Below are 21,101 nucleotides of genomic sequence, written 5' to 3'. Positions count from 1 at the left end.
CGCCTGTTTCATATTAACTCACTGTATCCGGACAAACGATTAACAAGCTTCTTATTGACTGATGAAAGCAGATAGGATCGATTGTTCCGGCCGTGCTCTTTATCTCTATAAACTGGACATGAGGTTGTCTGATGCACTGATATGGCGCCCGCCTTAAATTAATTACCCAAATAGAGCCCTTTCCTGATGCATGGCGAATAAATGCACAATCAGTCTCACGTTTGAGGCAACATCGTAGAGTGCGGGGAGAATGGCGCCATCAGACAGGACAAGACTGATTGTTATGGGTGAAATTTGCCTTAACACTTCAGCTTCAACGGTTAAGCATCTACTCCAGAGTAGGCTAAACCTGAAAGTCAAACATAAGATAAGGTGAGACACTTTTTTCCAAAGCAGCTTTCCATAAAGAAAAAAAAATCAACTCTTTAATAGAGCACAGACAGTTTTTGAGTCCAAACAATAAGACTACCCATATCATGAAGAGAAAGTGCTGCTGTAAAATAATTGCTAAATTGTCAACATAGTGATCTTAAGACAAACATATGAATTCATCATTTTATCGCCATGATCTGCAAAAGTGAGAGCAGCCATGACATCTTCTCTCCTAATTGAAATTAAACATACAGTACACTACAATAAACAGGCCCAGCGTGATGCACCCATGTACCCTTAAAAAACACAGTCATGCTCTCTCAAACTCAAATTCACCAGCAAACTTCAGTCCCATTCAAAATGAGGAGGAGGCTCGTGGGAAATCAAGGCTGTGTTAGTATTCGTCTAAGTTGTCAGCTTTGGGGACGGAGAGGCCTCGGTCCTTCAGGACCTGCATTTTGACTTTCTCCGTTTCCTGTTTGGCTTGCTGCTGCAACCGTTGCTCCTCCAGGATCTCTTCAATGGAAACTTGCTGCAGGACCGTGTCGCTGGGCTTATCCACATCCTACAGAGACAGACATCATATTATTTAAATGCTTGTGACTACACTTGCATTAAAACACAGTTCAAAAACACTTGCATGAGCCACAATGACCCATTTTGTGTTTTTCTGCTTAATCAACTGTGTGCAGTTTTAGTATCTATGACACAGTAACATACAGTGTTTGGGTACTGTTGAGACAGAGCTGCCACTATTGGCCACATCATCCAATATCTCGCTACATGTACCTGAAGAGTCTCCTGCACTGCTCAACCACAAACCTAGCCTTGCTTTACAGGGACAATTTACACAAACCAGACAGACTCAAGATAGAGGATTGGGGCAAGGGGTATATAAAAAAATTAAAAAAAACTAGCCTGCTTGCAGATTAAATCACTGCCAACAATTCTCGTTCTGATCACAAGTAAAATAGAAATGACTTGAGAAGGAGTGATGAATGACTCTCCAACCATTAAAAAAAAAAAAAGTGAAGATCACCTGAGGCACTGAGCTTGACAACAGTGGACTGACGCTTTGTGTCGGTGTTACATTATCACATTCTCTGACCCTCATAACTTCATGGCAGCTCGATCATTCATTATTGTGTATGTGAACTGATACACTCAGCACACCGTGCACTCAGCACACCGTGCACTCTCTGCTGCTGTGTGACTGACTGCATGATGCATATTTATATGGAGTCTGGGTTCATGAGTCATGCTTGTGCCAAATACCGTGCCGATACTGTCACCGTAATGTGGCTGTTAAGTGTCTTGGCTATTAGCTCACATTAACGATGCATGGTGGCTGCAAAAGGTTGCATATCTTAAAGCAGAAGTAAGCGGAATGTTTGTGTTAATATAAGTCTTAAATAGTTATATCTTCCGACAGCAATCACTTATATAGAGCGTTTGGTCTGAAACACGGGTCTGTCAGTCACTCTGCTCTACTGTAAGCCAAGGAGAAAACTTTCCTTGTATCCTACAACCTTTATCCAAGGAGGAGAGAGAACGGCATAAAGGGGCAGTCCTCTCTGTGTGTGCACCCAAGGGATGCGCGTGAATGTGGTGACGTAGGGACGAGGACAGGGACTGCCAATTCCATCGGCTGACATGAAGTTAGCCAAAACGACCGGATCGCTTACTTCTGCTTTAACTTTTCTGATCTCAACTATTCTCAGTTGCCATCTATAACAGCTTGTTTAAGTGGCTGAGCAGGAGTGGATACATCTTTATAAATATCTTGTATTTTTAATATGTATGTTTAGCATTTTAAGGATGGATTCATAAATTTGCAAAATTTCCTGTCATAAACTGCAGACAGCTGTAGGAGGCTTCACACAAATCCAGTTATGATACAAACAAAAACAAATTAGCAGCTATGTCATATTTTCAGTGACTTATTTTATAACCTACCATCTTATAGCCATAAAAATTGAAAAATATAATATTAAGATCAGATAAGCATAATCAATATGCCCACCTACTGAAAATCTAAAAATGAAAACAAAAATGTAGACTAAAGAATTATTAATCTATTCAATTAATTGCAAGATAAATATCTGGCTATGTGTTTGTGGTAACTTCTTTTCAAATACTCATTAGGCCTATTAGCCTACTAAATAATTTTTGTCAGGAGACCAAATAATATGACTATAGTCCATCATTGGTTGCAGTAATTGCTTGCCATGTAGCCCAGTGTTATTGTTATTTGTATGATGAGACTCAAACACATAGGTAAAACGTAAAACGAGGACATGTTCACTCACTATCTCTCCCAGCAGGACTACATTTTCTCCTCTCACTATGAAGATTCCTCTGGGGATGTCTCCAAATTTCTTCCCCACGTGGATGCGCTCAACTGTCTGATGAAAAACTAAATTGGCTGAGAGGACAAGAGAAACGCGTTAGAGAGATACAGAGCAATGTAACACAGAACAGCGGGTATGCATAGGTTATATGTACACATGAGCATTCAAAGGAACTAGCCAGACGTGTTTTGATTGATCATCTGCACGTTGCACAAAAGGAATCAAGAGGGAGATAATTGAATGATTTGTACCAAACTGATCAATGCTTCTGAGGTAACCGATCAGTGTCCTGCCATCTCGGAGCAGCACCAGGTGCTTCTCTGTGGGACACAAGCAGCACAGACAGGTTCAGACTTCATCCAGTTTGTATCAAACACGATGCCACATTTTGAAACGATGTTTCTTCTGTAAACCAGCTCTCCCGCAACCCTTTCTCTCCAACTTACTGTCGATGTCGTCTATGAGGCTTGCCGTCCCCGGTACGTAGTTCATCTTGGGCTACTGTTTATCTGCTTCGTTCTTCTTGATGTAACGTTAAGCCATGAATGTTTCAAAATATGTTTCTTTCAAGACGAGCACAGGAAGCGTTTTTATACACGCCTGGGATAAACTTCCTGTAGACGTTTAACCCTTTGAGCGCCGGTGGGCTGTTTAAGTTTGTGTTGGTACACTTTGTAGGGCCGGTATTTTAATTATACGTCTTTAAATAAAAGTAACACCAAAGACGGAACGTTTATTAACAATAAGAAATTTGTTATTATTGGGCGAAATGTATATTTTATGACGTTTTTCCCATTGGCTAATAGCGTCTATGACGCACATGTGATGCCAAGGATCGTATATGTGACAGAGGCAGTGGCAGATTCGGAACAACGCACCCATTTGTTTGAGCAGCCATACTTACACCATCAAAAATAATAATATTCTTTCACCTAAACACATCCAAACATTAGAACCTCAATATGATTACATTTTGGTAACTTCAGTGAGGACAAAAAAGACGGAAGGACCTGACATCCCTCACTCCGCAAAGCCGTCTGCGGTGGCAGGAACCAGCGGCGGAGTGAGACCTCTGTGGTTTGACGTGTGGCCCTCATTAAAGAGACAGGACGGGATTGCCCGAGCTCAGCGTCATTCAATCGTTTCCTGATTTCAATCAAGCGGTCTGTACTTCAGCAGAAAAACACAGACGTCGTTGGACAGTTCAGACCGACCGGTGGCACGGCTAAGTGACAGTAGGGCTGCTGAAGGTTTGTTTCTGTGCTATGGCAGGTGACAGGACGGCTGCCGCTGAACGCGCTTAGCTGATGCATCATCACCAGATGCAGTCAGATCTGAAGTCTGGCTGGCCCTCGACTTGTAACTCGGGAAATAACAGCGGAAACTGGAATAACACCATGGTAAGTGAGTGGATACAGCATAGTCAAATCCTCCGGCGTGTGTTCGCTGTCTGTGTGGGTGCTTATTTTATTTTTTATTTTTTTAGAAATTGAGTTTGTACTGACTCGCATCATTGCCCAGCTAGCTGACGTAGAGAGCTGTGTCCATGCTAGCTGGACGGCTAACGCAGCTAGCTGGTGTTATGTAATAGTTACCGCTGCCCTGCTAGTTCAGCTGTTCCCAGAGTTTGTCACGTTTATCTTGACGTGACGACACCACCGTTAATGTCGTGGCGCTTATTACAGCTGTGATAAACACGCGGCAGGATGCTGTCTCTTGTAGACACTCAACCTGGCCTCGTCTCGGTCAGCTGCACTGGCTCAGCCCGCCGTGGATAACACTTCACCAAGTAATGAATGAGTCAGTGCTGTTGTTTACTCTGTTGTTGTACCAACAGGGATGGGCTGTTCAAAGTGTGCTTCTTTGTTTCTCTGTTAAGAGTTTACCAAATCACAGTCAAGTAATATTTACTGACATTTAATCAAAGAGATGTCCTCTGTAAATAACTCTTCTGTGTGATGCCCTGTGTTCACAGGATGCTCCCCAGTATCCCGGCTACCCTTCACACTACTGGTATCCTCAGTCTCACTCCACAGGACACTATGCAAACACCTATCCCTCGGGATCAGATGTTCAGCCTCAGTACAATCCACAGGTACGGCTCATGATGCAACACAGCCCGGCCCTCTAAATCCATTGGTGTAGGAGCAAATCTTCATTATCCTAAGTCTCCTAAGAGCTTTCACCTTTCCCTCGCACTTTTCAATGGCGTGCTGCTGTGTTACATCACTGACTTACACTTTTACACAGATTCATCATTAATTCCTCCTCTTGTGCTTTCCGTGCAGGTAATGCCTGGGGGTTATCCAAATGGCCATGGTGTCTACAGCCCAGCACAGGGTCAATATTCAACAAGTGGTTTCCACCCATCCAACCCTTTCTACTGTGCTGACCCCCAGAGGCCGGGTCCAGGTCCTTATCCAAACCAGGGCTGTCCAGCAGAGCAGAGCAGTGGGCCGTCTGGTCAGCCACACTCTCAGCACCAACATCATCACTATCCCGCTCCACACTGTCAAGGGGTGAGTTCATTTAATCTAAATTTAATTTAATCTAAACACAGGCCAAAGTCAAATTTAGGAAGTAGTAGTTGCCAAATGTCACATTGAAGTTGAATACCATGCACAGTGATATTTGTGGTTTGCTTCGGCTTTTTCCCTGAACCAAATGTACATTCACGCCTAAAGGAATCTGAATATTTTTGGAAATACAACATAAACCTGTCCTTCCTCTTTCTCAGGCTCCTGGATATCCACCTGGACCATATCACTATAGTGAAGGTGGTCATGCGATGCCTCCAAATCCTCCATACCCCACTGGCCAGTCTCTCCATCCCAGTCCTCAGGCTGAAGCGTGGGCACACTCCGGTGCGTACGCACCCCCCTCACAGCAGCAATGGCAGCCAGGCCAGCAGCCTCCTCAAAACCACTACGGGAATCCTGTCCGTCCTCCGCATCCTCCAGCATGGCCAGGCACCGGAACTGGCGCTCCACCGCCTTATCAACCTAAGGTACGAAGCTACAGCTTTTCCAGAGTTGTTTCATTCTCCAAAAGATTTGTTTGGTTTTGGCAATTGACTGAAATAAATGGAAGCAGAGGCCACTAATAAAACATAATTAAACAAACTGTTTATTTCAACCTCCTGAGATGAGAAACTGGAATTGATAAGTTAAGATGATGCACAACCGCACTATATACTTTATTTGATCTTAATTTTATTATCTATAAATATTAGGACGCCTATCTGGTCTAGATGCACAACATTTGGTCTTGCTGGCAATGCAATACTACTGATGCCAAGTTTCATCACAGTGTAGGCATCAATCATCTAAATAAGTTTATAACATTCAAACTTGCTGTTCTTATATGTTAAACAGACGGAGGAATAACAAGTTTCTTAAATGCAGTCTTTTGTTTTGTATCACTTCAGGACCAACAGCACCAACGTGCCCCACCAGTGGGACCTAAACCCAGGCCGACCCCATCCCCAAATCCCCCCAACGGAAAGCCAGCCGAAATAAGTTCACCCCCCCAAATGTACATCAAAACGGGGAGGGGTGAACCCAACCCTTCACAGGGTGAGCCCCCACCCTCCGCCCCGGCCCAAGCTCCTGCTCCAGCTCCAGGCCAGGCTGGACATCAGCTCCTGAGCGACAACCCCGGCCTCGCTAAAGTCCAGCAGGTCATGGCCCGAGTGCTGCTGCTTCAGGAGGATGTTGACGAGTTTGTTGGCAAAAAGTCAGACAAGAGTTACCGGTGTCTGGAGGAACTGCTGACCAAAGAGCTGCTGGAGCTGGACTCTGTGGAGACTCAGGGACAGGAGACTGTCCGGTTATCCCGAAAGGAGGCTGTACAGAGGATCCAGGCCATCTTGGACCGGCTGGAGAAGAAAGCCTTCTGAACTGGACTTATTCATCAGTATGTGGGTCACTAAGTCTTGCTGTTTTTCTTCTCTCAGATCTTCCATGAACACAGTGAGGGTCCAGTCTTGTTCTTTGGAGCTGTGTTTTCTTTCGGTTTGTTTTTCCACTTCCATAATATAAAAAGCCTGAAATGTATGGACCCAAGAACAAGAGCAATTACTGGTACATGGAACCAACTTTTTAAACCATATATTATGCTGGTGTGAGTGACATGGCAGTAGAAGAGCAGACTGGTGGTTGTATATATGTCAAGACTTTCAGCCTCAATGGGTGGCTGTGCTGTCTACACAATCTGACACTCTTGCTCAGCCTATCTTTTACGTTATGGCTTTGCCAGCATAATGCCCGGCGGAGTTTCTGGAAGGTGGTTTTATTTAGTGCCACATTGCAACTGTTAGTTGTCTCTAACCTGTGCTACAGATTCAGATTATCGTCATGCTGTCCCTCAGGATTGTGGGTCGGCTTTAGTCTGACCCAACATCAAACAACACGTGCACTTCCTTAGCTGTCTAATTATTACATGTTGCAGTCCACTTGCATGGTCATGATATCGTCCTCATGCCTGATAGGGTCCATACACTTAGTTTCCCCATACTTACTACTTCACGTCTCTGCAGGAATAGGTGCAACGCTTTTCCTTTTCAAATGTGCTCCCAGCCCCGCATGCACTGTAATGTCAGATAAGCACTCAGTACAGTCATGACATCTCCAAGCTCATAATTGGACCTAGAGTGTAGCAAATTAGTGAAAACCCCCTGAAGAATACTGTTCCCATTACTTCATCTTTTGGATGAAACTGCTTCTTAAGTGCAGACCTAGAATCAGACCTATTTTTGAATGACATGTATTTCACTCTAGGAACTGCTCTTATTGCAGATGCATAGGAATATGGTAGGAGTTACTTGAAAATATGTTCAATTGTGTTTGATCTCTCCCTTTTGAACACTTGGAACATGCATAGGAAAAGGCAGGAGAATTGTATTTTCAGACGTCAATCAGTTGCTGTAAAGCATAAAGGAACAGGTGTACTTTTTCTGTAATGTTTTTGTGCTTAAGGACAATGTTGGACACACCAATCTGGTCAGATGTTTAGTTTGACAGTTTTTTCTGTTTACTCTAGCACTGATATCCTTGTTATATCAAACCCAGATTTTCACCACCATCCATTTTCTTGTGTAAAGCAGGTCTTTTTTTCCCCCAGTCGTTCTTGATGTGTTGATTTAGGAAAAAAAGAGTGCCATATTTCAGGAGATGGTTTTGTATAATTAGAAAAAAATAAAATAAGATGACAAGCTTTGCATGGAGAAAAAGAAAATCATCTGTCACATGTGTTCATTTTTGTGTTTCAATGGAGCCCAACTGTACAGTTTCAGATGTAATGCATGTTTCCAACACAGGATGGGAATCTTTGCCTGATGAATACTGAAAATATGACAAATGAGGAAAAAAAAATCCAGAAATGATTAAATGTCAGTATATTTTTTAACCTGCAATCAAATGAATTTTATTTTTCTGTTATCGTTATTTTAAATTGTACAAATACAGTTAAGTTCAGTTACAGTTAAGAGAACACAAGTTTTTCTGAGTGGTAACACTCAGGTCTTTGTGGGTAGTGGCTCCAGATGGATAACCAAGCATAATGTCTTGGCAGTGCAAACATCTGCTGTTGTAAAATACAAGAATAAGAATATCTTTTTTTTTCTCCTTCATTTTCTTCTATTGGTTTTTGTTCTTGTCAAGTTGCTGGTTGCAGGGGTCCACTCTTCCTACTTTTGCCAGCCAGCATTCAGACCTTTAAATAGACAGCTATTTTGATGCAAAAGCATAACACAGGCTTGTGCAAGCTTGAGGCGCACAAGCTAGATTTAATTTAGGGTCAAATGGCCTGACAACACTCGGGACACCCTGTGGTGAGTGACTCTGAGGCACAGAAGCCTGAGACTGAAACCACCTCTGGTATTCACACTGCTCTGCCTGACACAGCGGTTGTAGGGGGCTTGCTCGGGAATACTGCTCTTCTAGCTTTCAGACACATGTAAGAAGTTTTTTATTCTTTTAAACTTTGGATTTTTTTATCGACTAGTTTGGAAAATATAGAACTGCTGTCACGTACAAGTCTGGTGGCTGTCACAAGTGGAAAAAGCTATGTCATATACATCTAAACTTCCTGCATCCTGGAATGATAAACCTCCTCCTCGGAAGGTGGAAATTGACCTGAGCTCCCCCGGTCTTGCTGTGTTTGAGTTGGAAAGGCTCCTGTTTACTGGCAAATGCATCATCAGCCATGCAGATGAAGTCTGGCCAAGGCTTTATATCGGTGACCAGTAAGTAACTTGCTTCACTTTTGGTAAAAACCCATAGACCGGGAGACAAAAACAAAGCATGGCTTTGTGACTTTTTCCTCTTTGAATATTCGTATTGTAACAGAGAGAGAAGGCTGAACCGCTCGTACAAATGTCACCCTAGTCTGGACCTGGATTCACTCCACATGTGTCAAAGAGCTGCACTGATGATAAATCAGATTTAATTGCAGGACGAGTAATCCAAGACCCTTCGAGCTGCATGCCAGATAAGGAACTTGAGTAAACTACAGCAATGATATGTGAGAGTTTCCACTAATGTAGGGACATGAAAGCATGTATCAGGATTCAGATAAGTACTAGCTCACATTTTTGAAGTAGTTTTCTGAATATCAATCCATCACTCTTAAATACATTGCATACAAATGATTCAGCAGGAAACCTGCAGCATTTTTACTGTGTATTCCACCTATTGTCAGATACCTAATACAGTGCTGTGTTTTTCAGACACAGTGCAGAGAACGCAGCTGATCTGTCAATGCATCGTATCACACACATCCTGAACGCAGCTCACAGTCAACGCAGAGGGCAGCCCGATATCTACACACGCATGAACATCAACTACATGGGCATAGAGGCTCATGACGCTTGTAACTTTGATATGAGCGTGAACTTCCATGCTGCCGCAGACTTTATCCACAGTGCTCTCAGCAGAGGAGGTAAAAAAAAAAGGAGGTGGGGGGCCATTATATGCTTAGTATCTGCTTGGAAATCGACCGGCTAATGTAATGTTTTTTCTGGTTGACAGGAAAGGTCCTGGTGCACTGCCATGTAGGAGTGAGCCGTTCTGCCACCCTGGTCCTGGCTTACCTGATGCTGAAGCAGAACCTCACCCTCGTGGAGGCTATTTGTGCTGTGAAAGAGAACCGTGGTGTAATCCCTAATCGAGGATTCCTCAGACAGCTCATCAGACTAGATGGCCAGCTGTTTGGCACACATCACTGAACAATGTCTGAATACTGGTCAGACAGTTCAAGTATTCTTTGTTTAAGAGATTACAGTGATGATTTCATTATCTTTTTCACTACAGGGACTACCACTGTATAAGGGACTAAACAGTCCTTTCTTGGATCAAAACTTTTTATTCTGTCAGTATGTTATTGAGGTTTTACATTAAAATTATAACTGGTGCATTGAATGTCTGGCTGTCTATGTAATTTACACATCAGTGCTACCTACCTTTTACATAACTCTGCAGAGATAGGCTGTGTATACTGATAGATGCAAGTATGGATGGGTACTTCTTACACATTCAGTGGGTTTTTACTGTATGATAAGAAGACTGTAATCATCACTAACATTATTATTATTATTATTATTATTATTATTATTATTATAACCTTTATTTATTCTCGAGAGACATTGAGGTTGCCCTCATTTTCAATGTCGTCGAGTTTACAACGCAGTTAAAAATATTGACAGTGGTTACAGTCATTTGAAGTGATTACAACCAATATACACTTAACAAGAAACAAGAAACACAATCATCTGAAACAGTTACAAATGGAAACACAGTTATTCATGACCAAGTACCTAAACTCACTAAGTGAAGGGAGCGCGTCCAATCTCAGGATGTGCTGTAACACGTTCCAAGAGCTAGGGGCATAACAAAAAGCAGTCTTGCCAATACTCGTAAAGACTCGAGGAACTTTGAGTAGCAGTAGTTCAGCCGAACGGGTCCTGTAAGTACCAGAGTTCCATTCCAACATATTTGTTACATACAATGGCAATTTGCCTGTAAGAGCCTGAAAAATATATAAAAACCAGTGCCTCTTGCGCCTTTCCTCAAGAGAAGGCCAACCAACTTTTCCATACAAAACACAGTGGTGAGTATCATATTTATCACCCGTGATAAATCTTAGAGCTGAATGATAGACTGAATCTAGACGTTTCAGAGTTGAGGCAGCAGCATGTCTATAGATGATATCACCATAATCAATGACGGACATAAACACTGCTTCAATTATTAATTTTCTTGAGAACATGTTTTCGTACATGTTGTCTACTTGTCGTTTGCAACCTCAGTAAGGGCTGCACAGTAATCATTACACAGAACAAATACAGCAGCCAAGCAAATAAAAGGCTTTGATAGAGAATAAACAAAACCAAAGTTCAGTTGTGGTGGTCAGTCCTATAAAATGGGATATCCCCCTCTGACCATCCTGTGCCTCACTGTCTGTGGTTGGTGAGACTCTGTGAGCAGCATTCAGTAGAAGGTGAGTGTTCCAAAAGACTTAAAGAGCATACTTTTTTTTTTTTGCTTATTACTTTAAAGTGCTCCACCTATGCAGACATAGTGCACACCCAAAGTTCATGCAGCTGTTGTTTGGATGATGTGGGTAAAATCACATCTTTTGTAAAAAAAAAAAAAAAAAAAAAGAACATCAAAAGTGTATTTGGCTGCTGGATGAGTCAAAAATGTAAATAGAAATTAAGTTCAACATGACGACACATGTTTTATTTTAGAAACACTGAAACACTGAATTGTGTATTTAAAGAAAATGGCATGTTGTAAAATTTTGAATTGTTCGTGGAAATGTGCTTTTGGATTGACCAAAACTATAACTAACAATAACACATAATAAGAATAGTCCCTCAGAGATTTTAAAACAACATATTCATCGTATGTTTACTGAGAATTTGCCCTAGCAAATATTGTGCAACCCAAATGAACAGTGGTGTACCTTTCTTTTAGTTCACCATGATGCATGCAGTCCTTGGTATCTGGATCTTATCAGCAGTGGTCTGCGTGGGAAGAGGCCATCACCACGAAGGTCATGTGCAGGCTGATGAACAGACTCAAGAGACTGTAAGCTCCCCTGTCTCACTGGTGTCCTCAGCAAACAAAGAGTTTACCTACAGTCTGTACAGGAAGTTGGCAGCACATGCTGACTCACAGGGCAAGAACATCTTCTTCTCACCAAGAAGTGTGTCCACCGCCTTGGCTGCCTTGTCTGCAGGAGCTCGGGGGGAGACCCACCGACAGCTTTTCAGCGGTCTTGGTTTCAACAACTCCCTGCTGACACAGGAAAATGTAAATCAGGCTTTCCAGACAATCCTCGAAAGGTCCAAGTTGTCTCAAGACACCAGTGAGGGCACAGCTGTGTTTGTTGATAAGCTCTTCAAGGCGAGCCCTGAGTTCCTGGATGTCTTGAAGCAGTCTTACTTTTCAGAAGGGTTCAATGTTGACTTCACCAAAACCACAGAGAGCGCCGATACCATCAACCAGTATGTGTCAGAGAAGACCAATGGGAAAATCGAGAAGCTGGTTGAAGACCTGGATGCAAGCACAGTCATGTATCTCATCAGCTACATCTACTTCAAAGGTAAAAAGTGACATAAATGATATATAGTTTCTCTCTCTCAAATTTAAGTTTAATGCATTACTATACAAACTGAGTTGTACTCCTGCTCATCACCATCATACAGGAATGTGGCAGACTCCCTTTCAAACTTCTCTGACCAAGGAGGATGAGTTCAGTGTGGCTGCAAACACCAAGGTTCAGAGTTCAATCATTTATTCAGAGTGGGCTGGAGTTGCAATCATTATGCATCATCATCATCATCATCATCATGCCTCCAGCATGCTGTTTGCATTTTCCAGTTAAAGAGTTTTGTGTTTAAATTGTCACTTTCCAGGTTCCAGTCCAGATGATGAATATGGAGGACAACGTTGACATCTATTATGACCAGGCCATTAACACCTCAGTCCTCCACCTTCCCTTCAACAGCTCCAACTCCATGCTGCTGATATTGCCTGATGATATGGCAGAACTGGAGGGTGCCATTTGCCCAGGCCACGTCACGAAATGGCTAAAGTGGATGAAGTCCAGGTTGGGAGAAATCATCCTTAAATTCTAACACAAGTGGTTTGAAACTCATTTCTGTCCTGTCATATCAATCACTGAATGTGTATCTATTTTTTCAATTTTATAGGAGATATGACGTATATGTTCCAAAATTCTCCATCAAGACTTCCTACAAGCTGAATGATGTGTTGAATCAAATGGGAATGACAGACATGTTTAGTGATCGCGCAGACCTGACTGGCATCGCAGAGGGGGCTAAACTGGCAGTGTCAGAGGTAAAGACCGAGAGCATGTAATGTTGTATTCCTTTCCCTGTTTTCCATCCACCTTTCATCTCACCGTGCCTTTCTTGTACCACAGGTTGTGCACCAAGCTACACTGGATGTGGATGAGGCTGGAGCCACCGCTGCAGCTGCTACAGGCATTGGCATCACACTTCTGTCCTTCCGCCACATCCCTGTCTTGAAGTTCAATCGTCCATTTATGGTCATCATCACTGACCGCGTCACAGAAGACACCCTCTTCATTGGCAAGATTAACAATCCAAATGAATGATGATGGAGAGAATTTATCCTTACTCAAGCACAGCTGTTGCATCAGATTATACAATTTAAAAAATAAAAACACATAAATAAATATTTAGTTTAGTGTCTTTCTTTCTTCTTTTATGACTGATACAATCAAACAACTAATTAGGCTAATTATATATAATGTAATATAGCCTACATTGTTTTTTTCGTGCACTGATCAATTTGGAGATTGTGGGCTATTTTGCTTCCTTAACATGTCGTCTTTCAGGATAGTGGAAAGAAACAGTAGAAAATCCACATAAAGGTGGTTATTTTACTTGATTTGGTCTTCTTTCATTCTCCTAAATTCACAAAAACTGCCTCACCTTAAATGAGAATGTTGCATTTTGTCACAATGTAATAGTGTCACAATTTCTTTACATAATGTGAAAATATTATGGGGCTGGACAGCCACTGGACCAAGCAAATGGGGGCACCAAATGGGACATAGCCTACATGAAATTATGAGCTATATGAAATCTTCTGACCCAACTGAGGGAAAGTTTCCCTTTTCTTTTTTTATTTGGGAACATTGAAAAGGTGTGGCAGTTTACAACAAACATACAAAATCAACACTTGCTCCCGCACTCACTTGAAGCTCTTTTATTTAGTCATTTAGTCAACGTCTCAGTCAGGACCCAGAACCCACTGGGTCCTGATGAAGGTCAATAGACTGAAACGTTGACTAAATGACTAAATAAAAGAGCTTCAAGTGAATGCGGGAGCAAGTGTTGATTTTTTTTATGTTGAACTTGACTGGGGATCTGCTCCCAGCACCACCCAAAGGAGAATGTGCATGCTGATTAAATCTTGATAGTTTACAACAAACAGCCTACTATTCATTGGAGTGCTACATAAAAAACATTAGCCTACATTGGCCCTCATAGGCCCTCATAATGATTTCAACGCTGACTTGCTGCAGTGCGGTCGTCCGCCGGCAGGGGGCAGCGACGCGCCTCCTGGAGTCTGAGCTGCTGGAATCAAATACAACTAACGAAGAAAAACCTAACCGCGCTCTGATTGGCCGGACGGAAGTTTGTCTCAGACATGGCCGAGACCGGAGCAGAAGGGGCGCACGGTGGATTTTTTCGCAAAGAAAGAATAAAACGCAGCCCCGAAGAGGAGGCCAGGCTGGAAAGGCAGCATTTCTGGAGAATAATCGACGTTTTTAGGTTTTACAGGTATGATGAAGATGGGTTAAAGAAAATAACGGGGAGGCAACGGCGGGTTGTGTCAACAAACGATGTTGTTAGCATATAACAATAGGAGAAGACAGATTACTGGGTCCGGAGGGAAACTGGGATAGTGTAACGTTACCGGGCTTTGTCCTAGTTGAATCAGCCTTTACTTTACTTGGTTCTGTTGTCATTTATCATTTCATTTATTGGATGAGTTTTTGAACTCGGTCAGAATGTGTCTCCCTTGTTCTCTCTAACAATCAATGTCACATCTGTGGCTCACTTGAATACAGTAAAAGCAGTTGCTATTATTATTGTTATTATCAATAATAATACATCCCCATTGGACCCAAGGGTCAGGCCCATAACTTTAAATCAGGCCTTACAACAACTGCTACTTGTGCTCCCTCCTTGGCTCCACCTGACATGAAGGAGCTTGTGATCCTCAGCTGTCTCATGTGCTCTCTTCCACCAGGGTCCATGTCCAGGAGCAGGTCAAACGCGCTGAGCGCCAGTTTCGGAGCCTACCGCAGCACCACCAGAACATGCTGCCCGGTGTCCTGTCCAACCTGGATCAGATCAGCCAGTGCGCTGAACACAACCAAGAGGTGTTGCAGGCCATCATTCACAACAGCCTTGATATGTTTGAAAACATCGGGTATGGCGAAAGGGTAAGACCTGAGAGAGGCAGGTCATGTACTGGGTAAATGTTTTGTTGTATGAACATTTATTAATTGTGATTTATTTCAAGAATGCATGTAGATGTGTCCCACTTACGTTTTCCCTCAGGAGGATCCAAAAAAGGCCAGACCAGCCTCCACATTTGACTTGGACAAGCTGAAGTCCACGATAAAGCAGTTTGTCAGAGACTGGAGTGATGCAGGCCAAGTTGAGAGGAGCACCTGCTACCTGCCTATCATCCAAGAGATCCAAAGACTCTTCCCAAGTGACCAATAGTAGGAAACATACATACTCCCGTACACTGATGCATGCATGCATGCCAAAAACATGCTACACATTTTGGCCAGACATATGATTACATAATTGTATTGAAAAAATTCTGATATTGTGACTTTCTCTGTGGTTTCCATGTGATATGTGCATTTTATTATGTCAGTGATGTGTCTAAGGTGAGCGTGCTGGTTCCGGGTGCTGGCCTTGGCCGCCTAGCCTGGGAGATAGCTCGCCTGGGTTATATATGCCAAGGCAACGAGTGGAGCCTCTTCATGCTGTTCTCCTCAAACTTTGTTCTCAATAGGTAACACAGACACTAACACTACCTTTCACCTTCTTACGCATACTTTCAGGCATATTTTTGCTTTCATGAGATTGAACTTTGTATGAAGTGCATGATGTATTTGTGAGTGTTTAGAAAGAAAATAAAAATTAATAATTCATACTCAATGCACCTATATCCAGAATGCTACTTCCATCAACCTCTCCTCCATGAATTTGGACTGCTCCATTCAGGTGTGAAAAGGTCCATGCTCTGACCCTGTACCCTTGGATCCACCAGTTCAGCAATAACAAGAAATCCTCTGACCAAATACGACCAATCAGATTCCCCGATGTCAACCCTCAGAGCTTACCTCTGACCTCAGACTTCTCCATGGTAGCAGGGGATTTTGTGGAGGTCTACAATGAGACAGGTAAGTAAATGCTGTTGTTGCCATTGTAGCAAGCAGTCAAAAGTACATAAACCCTGGGAGAGACTAATGCCTTTGTATGAACTTCTGGCAACTTTATGTATTCATTAGCCCCTCTGGGAATCTACATACACTTAACAATTCATTGCAATTGCAACATTTATTGCAATTGCAATGAATTGTGAATCTTAATAATATATAAGAGCCTTAGGTTAGTATGAGTATTAATCAAAAGTGATCATGTTATATTTTTCTGTGTCTGTCAGATTCCTGGGACTGTGTGGCTACCTGCTTCTTTATTGACACAGCTCATAATGTCATAGAGTATGTGGAAACCATCTGGAAGATTCTGAAGCCCGGTGGAGTGTGGATCAACCTGGGTGAGTAAAATACAAAATGCTATTGATAACCTGCTGTTGGTAGTGGTGGCGTACAAAATGCAAATACATGGTTATTAATTTGTGTAGCCAACTGTGTCTTTAGTTAGGTGTCGTATACAAAGGGTGCTGGCTGTGCAAAGCAAAACACAGGTGTCTTTACTAGTTTCACATCAAGGCAGTTGTCATTTTCTTGTTCTGTACCCACATTTGTCAACTAGCAGTTGCACCCATTGTTTCTCTTAAAATGAGGCTTTTGTCAGCCACACTGTCGGTGCATTACATCCTGAGAATGGGATCTTTTGATTGAGCCAACAAAAACCTGGTCTGAAGTCAATGGTGTAGCATTTTAATTTTCTTTTAAGAGTGCATTATTAATGGGGCAGTATGCTAGTACACAATGTGTACACAGCCTCTTACAATGTAGCATAGCTAAAGGTTGAATATGGAGAATGAGCAGAATACCACCATCTATTGATTAGGGGTGGGGGGGAAAAAACGATTCATGTAAGAATCGCGATCCTTATCATCTACAATTCTGGATCGATTCAGCCCTCACAGGCTTCCATACACAGCGTTGCAGGAAGTCAAGATGCCAAGACGCATGTTAACTGATTATTAACCATAAACTGATGCGATTAAAATGCCCTATTGAATCTCTGTGACTAGACTTGTGCCCATCATCAACCCGATCCTCTATTGTCAATTGAGAGGATGAATCGTGAGACACCCCGAGATTCACATCCCTGCTATTGATCATGATAGTAATCAAGGTGCAGACGGATCTGTAACTAGAGCTGTAACTGTGTTGTGGAAAAGGGCCATAACACACCGTTGCGAGGGACGCCGCTTTGATCAGAGGATATAGAGGAGAAGTACTACGCAGGATATTTACCTTTGTTTCATTTTTACCTTCATTAAACAGTTTCGGACTAATTGTGATGTTAGCAGGGATGCAAACAGCGCGCCGAAAAGCGCTACTCGCTTTTTTCATGACCAATTGACCCTTCGCGTAAGCCCCGCCCCCTTGGTTACTGTTGCTACGCCGGGCAAGCTTTCACTCCCAGCCATGCTCCTGGCAATATTTGGTATCGATTTCAAAGGAAATATCAGCAAATTTCTGGATAAACTGCTCTGAGATAATAGAGAGAAGAAGTCACAAAGATCATTCAGAGTTTTCAGTGACGTGACTCGCGCAGGAGGATAAAACATCTGTTCAACGACACGACTGGACAATGTACAGAGCAGCAGTAAGGGCTGGTAATTTTTACCGTCTATCAACCCACGAAGACTTGGGTCATCTCACTGGTCATGAAACGTTGTCAAACTGCAAGTTTTGGGGCGATTGTGAACCACATACAGCTTTCGTTGCTGTTTTTTTTCTCCCACCGCTGTATCAGTCAGTGAAAGCAGTCCCTGCCTGGAGGATCCCTCGCCTAAAAGCCCAGGTAAAAGCCCTAAAAGTACAGCTGTCATTTCGGAGGTGAACATATGGTTATCCCCATATTTACACTTGCTCAAGTCGAAAAAAAAGTCTGCTCGTATCTGAACATCTCTATATTGCTGCTGCCGCCGCCACCGCCACCATAGTAGCAGCAGCAGCAACAACAACATCCTTCTCTACAAACAAATGTTTTTCGTCCTAGTCTCAAAATGTGTCCACAAAAGCAAACGTAATGACTCACTGCGGAAAGCTTGCCAGGCCTATAGTTACGGTTGCTAACGTAGGATTGGACAATAGCCGTTTGTGGGAGGAGTTGGCGAAGGGTCAATTAGGTGACTTGTGTGAATCGTTCAGATCCGAAGAGTTTTTGTTTTTGGGAGGGGGGGGTCTCAGCGTCTCAGCTGGGGTCAGTAAAATGTTTTTCTAACAGGCTGACAGTGACAATCACGTGAAACTGAGGCGAACTCATTCATGGATTCTTCTGATTATACTGATAACAGCCGACCTCCAATGTGGACGCGCGACATGCGCGCTCGTTACCCAAAGCGGCGCGTAGCCGCGTGCAGTCGGTGCAACAGCAACGCCGTTTTTTCCCCCCGTGCATGTCCGTGGAGCTGTGCGCCGCGGACATGCACGGTTCCCTATGTTGCTGTGTCAGGAAGGTGTCTCCCACGGAGCTCTGCCCCGTTTCAGAGGTGAAGGAAGCCCTAAGTGGAAAGACGTCGCCTCCGCGATGTAGAATGTGTTCAATTAAAAAAGTGAAACTAACACATTCTGTTTATTTTAATAGTAATAATTATGACTAACATTCAGTGAAGACCTAAAATTCAGTATCTCCAAAATTGAAATATTGCAAAGGATTTTTTTTTTTAAGCATTTTTAATATAGAAATGTTGGCCTTCTGAAAACTATGTCCATCTATATGCACTCAATACTTGGTTGGGGTTGAACTACTGGAGATGGACTTTTCCATGATATTGTAATGTACTTATTTGTTAATGGTGAGCACCCCCCCTCCCCCAGACAATTCCTCTCTTTTTTGGTCCTGACCCGTTTGCATCCCTGTGTTAGATAAATGACTTGTAACTTGTTACAGGGAGAGTGGAGGCTCGCTTCCACATTGTGGCTGAAAACCAAACCTACATGATCAGAGCCTCTGACCCATCACAGCTCTCCTCCCGGTGGCACCGCAAGTTCGCGACACAAACGCGCCCTGTAAACCGTTATGACAGATAAGACTACACAAATACACACATTGTAATATGTATGATAATCCATTGATCCTCTGATTGATTATAAAAGGCTTTGTTGAAAACAAATGCATACGACTGGGAGGAGGCTTAGCAAAACAGTGGAAGTGATTCCCAATGCCGGCTACTGGCTGGTACGAGGTAAACTGGAAGTCATTGTCGAAGCCGTCAAAATTTCTTAAATTATTTAATTCAGACTAAATATAATTTTTTTTAAAATGGAAAATCAATACTTTATATTCTGCGCCCCTTTTAAGCATTCTCCATATTCAACCTTTAAGGTAGAAATCCTGCATAGTTCCTCTTCCAGAGCTGTGAGCAGCACATTGATTTCCTCATCTCCAGTGTGCCATTAAAATAGAAATGTGCCAAGAGCAAAACACACCTGGCTGACACTCTGATTGGTTTACTGTACATCATGCCCAAAACAGTCAAAATCAACACTAAGCACGACCCTTTTGAATCATGCCCTCAAGCCCCCAAGTGGTTATTGACACACCTTAAATACATATGCCACTTCCTTTAGATCATGACTGTTAAAACAAAGCCCAATGAACCTGCAGTCACTTCTGATTCATATAAATCACATTTATCTTTGTTGTTGTTATTTCTTTGTGGTTTTCCAGATGTTACTTAATGTACTTACCGTAAATAAAAACACACCAGTTGGCAACTTTCTGCATTACTCAGATTACCGTAGTTGTGCCTGTAGAGATGTTGAGAGGGACCACCAGTGTCTCCTGTAGGGCTAAATCCAAACACTGGACACATTCAGATAGTGGCTATAATGCATTTGGTCTATTAGGTCATATATTTATAAAATTACATTTATACTTGAGTTGTTATCAGTAAATAAGAAAACAAAACCACATAATACAATTAGAATTTACATCAGTGTTACTGTTTGTCTGAAGAAGATGACAGATTGTTTAAGAATAGTCTTTTAGAGTCAAGATGAACATATCTCTGCTGAGATATTTAACTTTGATATTTTTTCAGGTCCACTGCTGTATCACTTTGAGAACATGGCCAATGAGCTCTCAATTGAACTCAGCTATGAAGACATTAGGACAGCAATGGTTAATTTTGGCTTCCACATTGAGGTAAACCAACAACTTAAATTACAATTCATAACTTAATATCATGTTCCCGATCAGAAATCTTGTTTCAGTCTTGAATATATCTCCTACAGGTGGAGAAAGAGTCGATGCAGACCACCTACACAGAGAACGACCGCTCTATGTTGAGATATGTTTATGACTGCATCTTCTTCGTGGCAAGAAAACCTGCAGAGCTGTATTTCGACTGTCAAGAAGACGACCAACAACAGATTTCTCCTCCAGCTGCTAAGTCACCTCGGAGAGAGGGCACTGACAACCCCACGTGACAAAAGGCCCGTGGACAAAATTGGTGAACTTAGAGGAGCACAACCATTGACTAAGAAAATATTAGACTGATAAAACCAAGAAAATGGAAATGGAAGAAAAAAAATCAATGGACATAGATTTTCTTTTTTCTTGTGTATATATATTTTTTATGATGCATCTCATGGAGAAATGTTTCCAACACAGCAGGTAATATGACATGATATAGTACTATGTAATCGGACAAATGTCTAAATGCTATATATCTCTTCAGCCCTTGGGCATGAGATGAGTCAGTTACCCTTGGGTGCTATTTTGCTTTACTGGTTTGTGTGTTGGCTACAAACCATGAAGAGCAAATTTCTTTTAACCAAGCCTGCAGTGTCATTTGTTTTTATCCCCATTGGCTTTCACTGCCTCAGAGTTTATGTGTTTGTGAATAGAGAATGTGACATCAACAA

The 21,101-nt window shown here is 42.4% G+C and overlaps 5 protein-coding genes across 5 annotated transcripts; 4 read left to right on the top strand and 1 right to left on the bottom strand.

Moving 5' to 3' along the window:
* Positions 1–412: 412 nt before the first annotated feature.
* lsm1 (LSM1, U6 small nuclear RNA associated) lies at positions 413–3,356 on the bottom strand. Its single transcript, XM_085787335.1, has 4 exons — positions 3,170–3,356; positions 2,975–3,043; positions 2,682–2,797; positions 413–937 (listed from the first exon to the last, which is right to left on the bottom strand). Exons 1-4 carry the CDS (start codon positions 3,213–3,215, stop codon positions 767–769), a joined length of 402 nt encoding a protein of 133 aa, XP_085643461.1. The 5' UTR covers positions 3,216–3,356; the 3' UTR covers positions 413–766.
* A 497-nt stretch (positions 3,357–3,853) lies between these two features.
* Positions 3,854–7,958, top strand: bag4 (BCL2 associated athanogene 4). Its single transcript, XM_085787331.1, has 5 exons — positions 3,854–4,123; positions 4,699–4,818; positions 5,012–5,242; positions 5,461–5,730; positions 6,151–7,958. Exons 1-5 carry the CDS (start codon positions 4,031–4,033, stop codon positions 6,619–6,621), a joined length of 1,185 nt encoding a protein of 394 aa, XP_085643457.1. The 5' UTR covers positions 3,854–4,030; the 3' UTR covers positions 6,622–7,958.
* Positions 7,959–8,523: 565 nt separating this feature from the next.
* LOC146981782 (dual specificity protein phosphatase 26-like) lies at positions 8,524–10,066 on the top strand. Its single transcript, XM_085787333.1, has 3 exons — positions 8,524–8,967; positions 9,451–9,662; positions 9,752–10,066. Exons 1-3 carry the CDS (start codon positions 8,789–8,791, stop codon positions 9,946–9,948), a joined length of 588 nt encoding a protein of 195 aa, XP_085643459.1. The 5' UTR covers positions 8,524–8,788; the 3' UTR covers positions 9,949–10,066.
* A 1,111-nt stretch (positions 10,067–11,177) lies between these two features.
* Positions 11,178–13,448, top strand: LOC146981781 (serpin A3-5-like). Its single transcript, XM_085787319.1, has 6 exons — positions 11,178–11,219; positions 11,699–12,329; positions 12,433–12,503; positions 12,643–12,836; positions 12,940–13,087; positions 13,173–13,448. The coding sequence occupies exons 2-6, from the start codon at positions 11,705–11,707 to the stop codon at positions 13,365–13,367; spliced, it is 1,233 nt and encodes a 410-aa protein (XP_085643445.1). The 5' UTR covers positions 11,178–11,219; positions 11,699–11,704; the 3' UTR covers positions 13,368–13,448.
* Positions 13,449–14,424: 976 nt separating this feature from the next.
* On the top strand, positions 14,425–20,752 carry carnmt1 (carnosine N-methyltransferase 1). Its single transcript, XM_085787310.1, has 8 exons — positions 14,425–14,562; positions 15,035–15,230; positions 15,349–15,515; positions 15,677–15,817; positions 16,030–16,208; positions 16,472–16,585; positions 20,276–20,379; positions 20,469–20,752. Exons 1-8 carry the CDS (start codon positions 14,429–14,431, stop codon positions 20,661–20,663), a joined length of 1,230 nt encoding a protein of 409 aa, XP_085643436.1. The 5' UTR covers positions 14,425–14,428; the 3' UTR covers positions 20,664–20,752.
* Positions 20,753–21,101: the final 349 nt, after the last annotated feature.

This window comes from Trachurus japonicus, chromosome 9 (genome assembly GCF_045865225.1).
Source record: "Trachurus japonicus isolate A0001 chromosome 9, Traja_1.0".
Taxonomy (NCBI): Eukaryota; Metazoa; Chordata; class Actinopteri; order Carangiformes; family Carangidae; genus Trachurus; species Trachurus japonicus.
This window is presented reverse-complemented; position numbering and strand designations above follow the sequence as displayed.

Bases quoted from the DNA above. Each gene is read 5' to 3' on its own strand.
- carnmt1 (XM_085787310.1), top strand. From the start codon at position 14,429: ATGGCCGAGACCGGAGCAGAAGGGGCGCACGGTGGATTTTTTCGCAAA. The intron at 15,516-15,676 runs GTAGGAAACATA...TTATTATGTCAG, and splicing joins CTCTTCCCAAGTGACCAATA to TGATGTGTCTAAGGTGAGCG. The intron at 15,818-16,029 runs GTAACACAGACA...TGCTCCATTCAG, and splicing joins TCAAACTTTGTTCTCAATAG to GTGTGAAAAGGTCCATGCTC.
- lsm1 (XM_085787335.1), bottom strand. From the start codon at position 3,215: ATGAACTACGTACCGGGGACGGCAAGCCTCATAGACGACATCGACA. The intron at 3,044-3,169 runs GTAAGTTGGAGA...TGTGTCCCACAG, and splicing joins CCTCATAGACGACATCGACA to AGAAGCACCTGGTGCTGCTC. The intron at 938-2,681 runs GTGAGTGAACAT...CTGTCTCTGTAG, and splicing joins TAGTCCTGCTGGGAGAGATA to GATGTGGATAAGCCCAGCGA.
- LOC146981781 (XM_085787319.1), top strand. From the start codon at position 11,705: ATGATGCATGCAGTCCTTGGTATCTGGATCTTATCAGCAGTGGTCTGC. The intron at 12,330-12,432 runs GTAAAAAGTGAC...ACCATCATACAG, and splicing joins CAGCTACATCTACTTCAAAG to GAATGTGGCAGACTCCCTTT. The intron at 12,837-12,939 runs GTTGGGAGAAAT...TCAATTTTATAG, and splicing joins CTAAAGTGGATGAAGTCCAG to GAGATATGACGTATATGTTC.
- LOC146981782 (XM_085787333.1), top strand. From the start codon at position 8,789: ATGTCATATACATCTAAACTTCCTGCATCCTGGAATGATAAACCTCCT. The intron at 8,968-9,450 runs GTAAGTAACTTG...TGTGTTTTTCAG, and splicing joins AGGCTTTATATCGGTGACCA to ACACAGTGCAGAGAACGCAG. The intron at 9,663-9,751 runs GTAAAAAAAAAA...TCTGGTTGACAG, and splicing joins CAGTGCTCTCAGCAGAGGAG to GAAAGGTCCTGGTGCACTGC.
- bag4 (XM_085787331.1), top strand. From the start codon at position 4,031: ATGCATCATCACCAGATGCAGTCAGATCTGAAGTCTGGCTGGCCCTCG. The intron at 5,243-5,460 runs GTGAGTTCATTT...CCTCTTTCTCAG, and splicing joins CCGCTCCACACTGTCAAGGG to GCTCCTGGATATCCACCTGG. The intron at 5,731-6,150 runs GTACGAAGCTAC...GTATCACTTCAG, and splicing joins CACCGCCTTATCAACCTAAG to GACCAACAGCACCAACGTGC.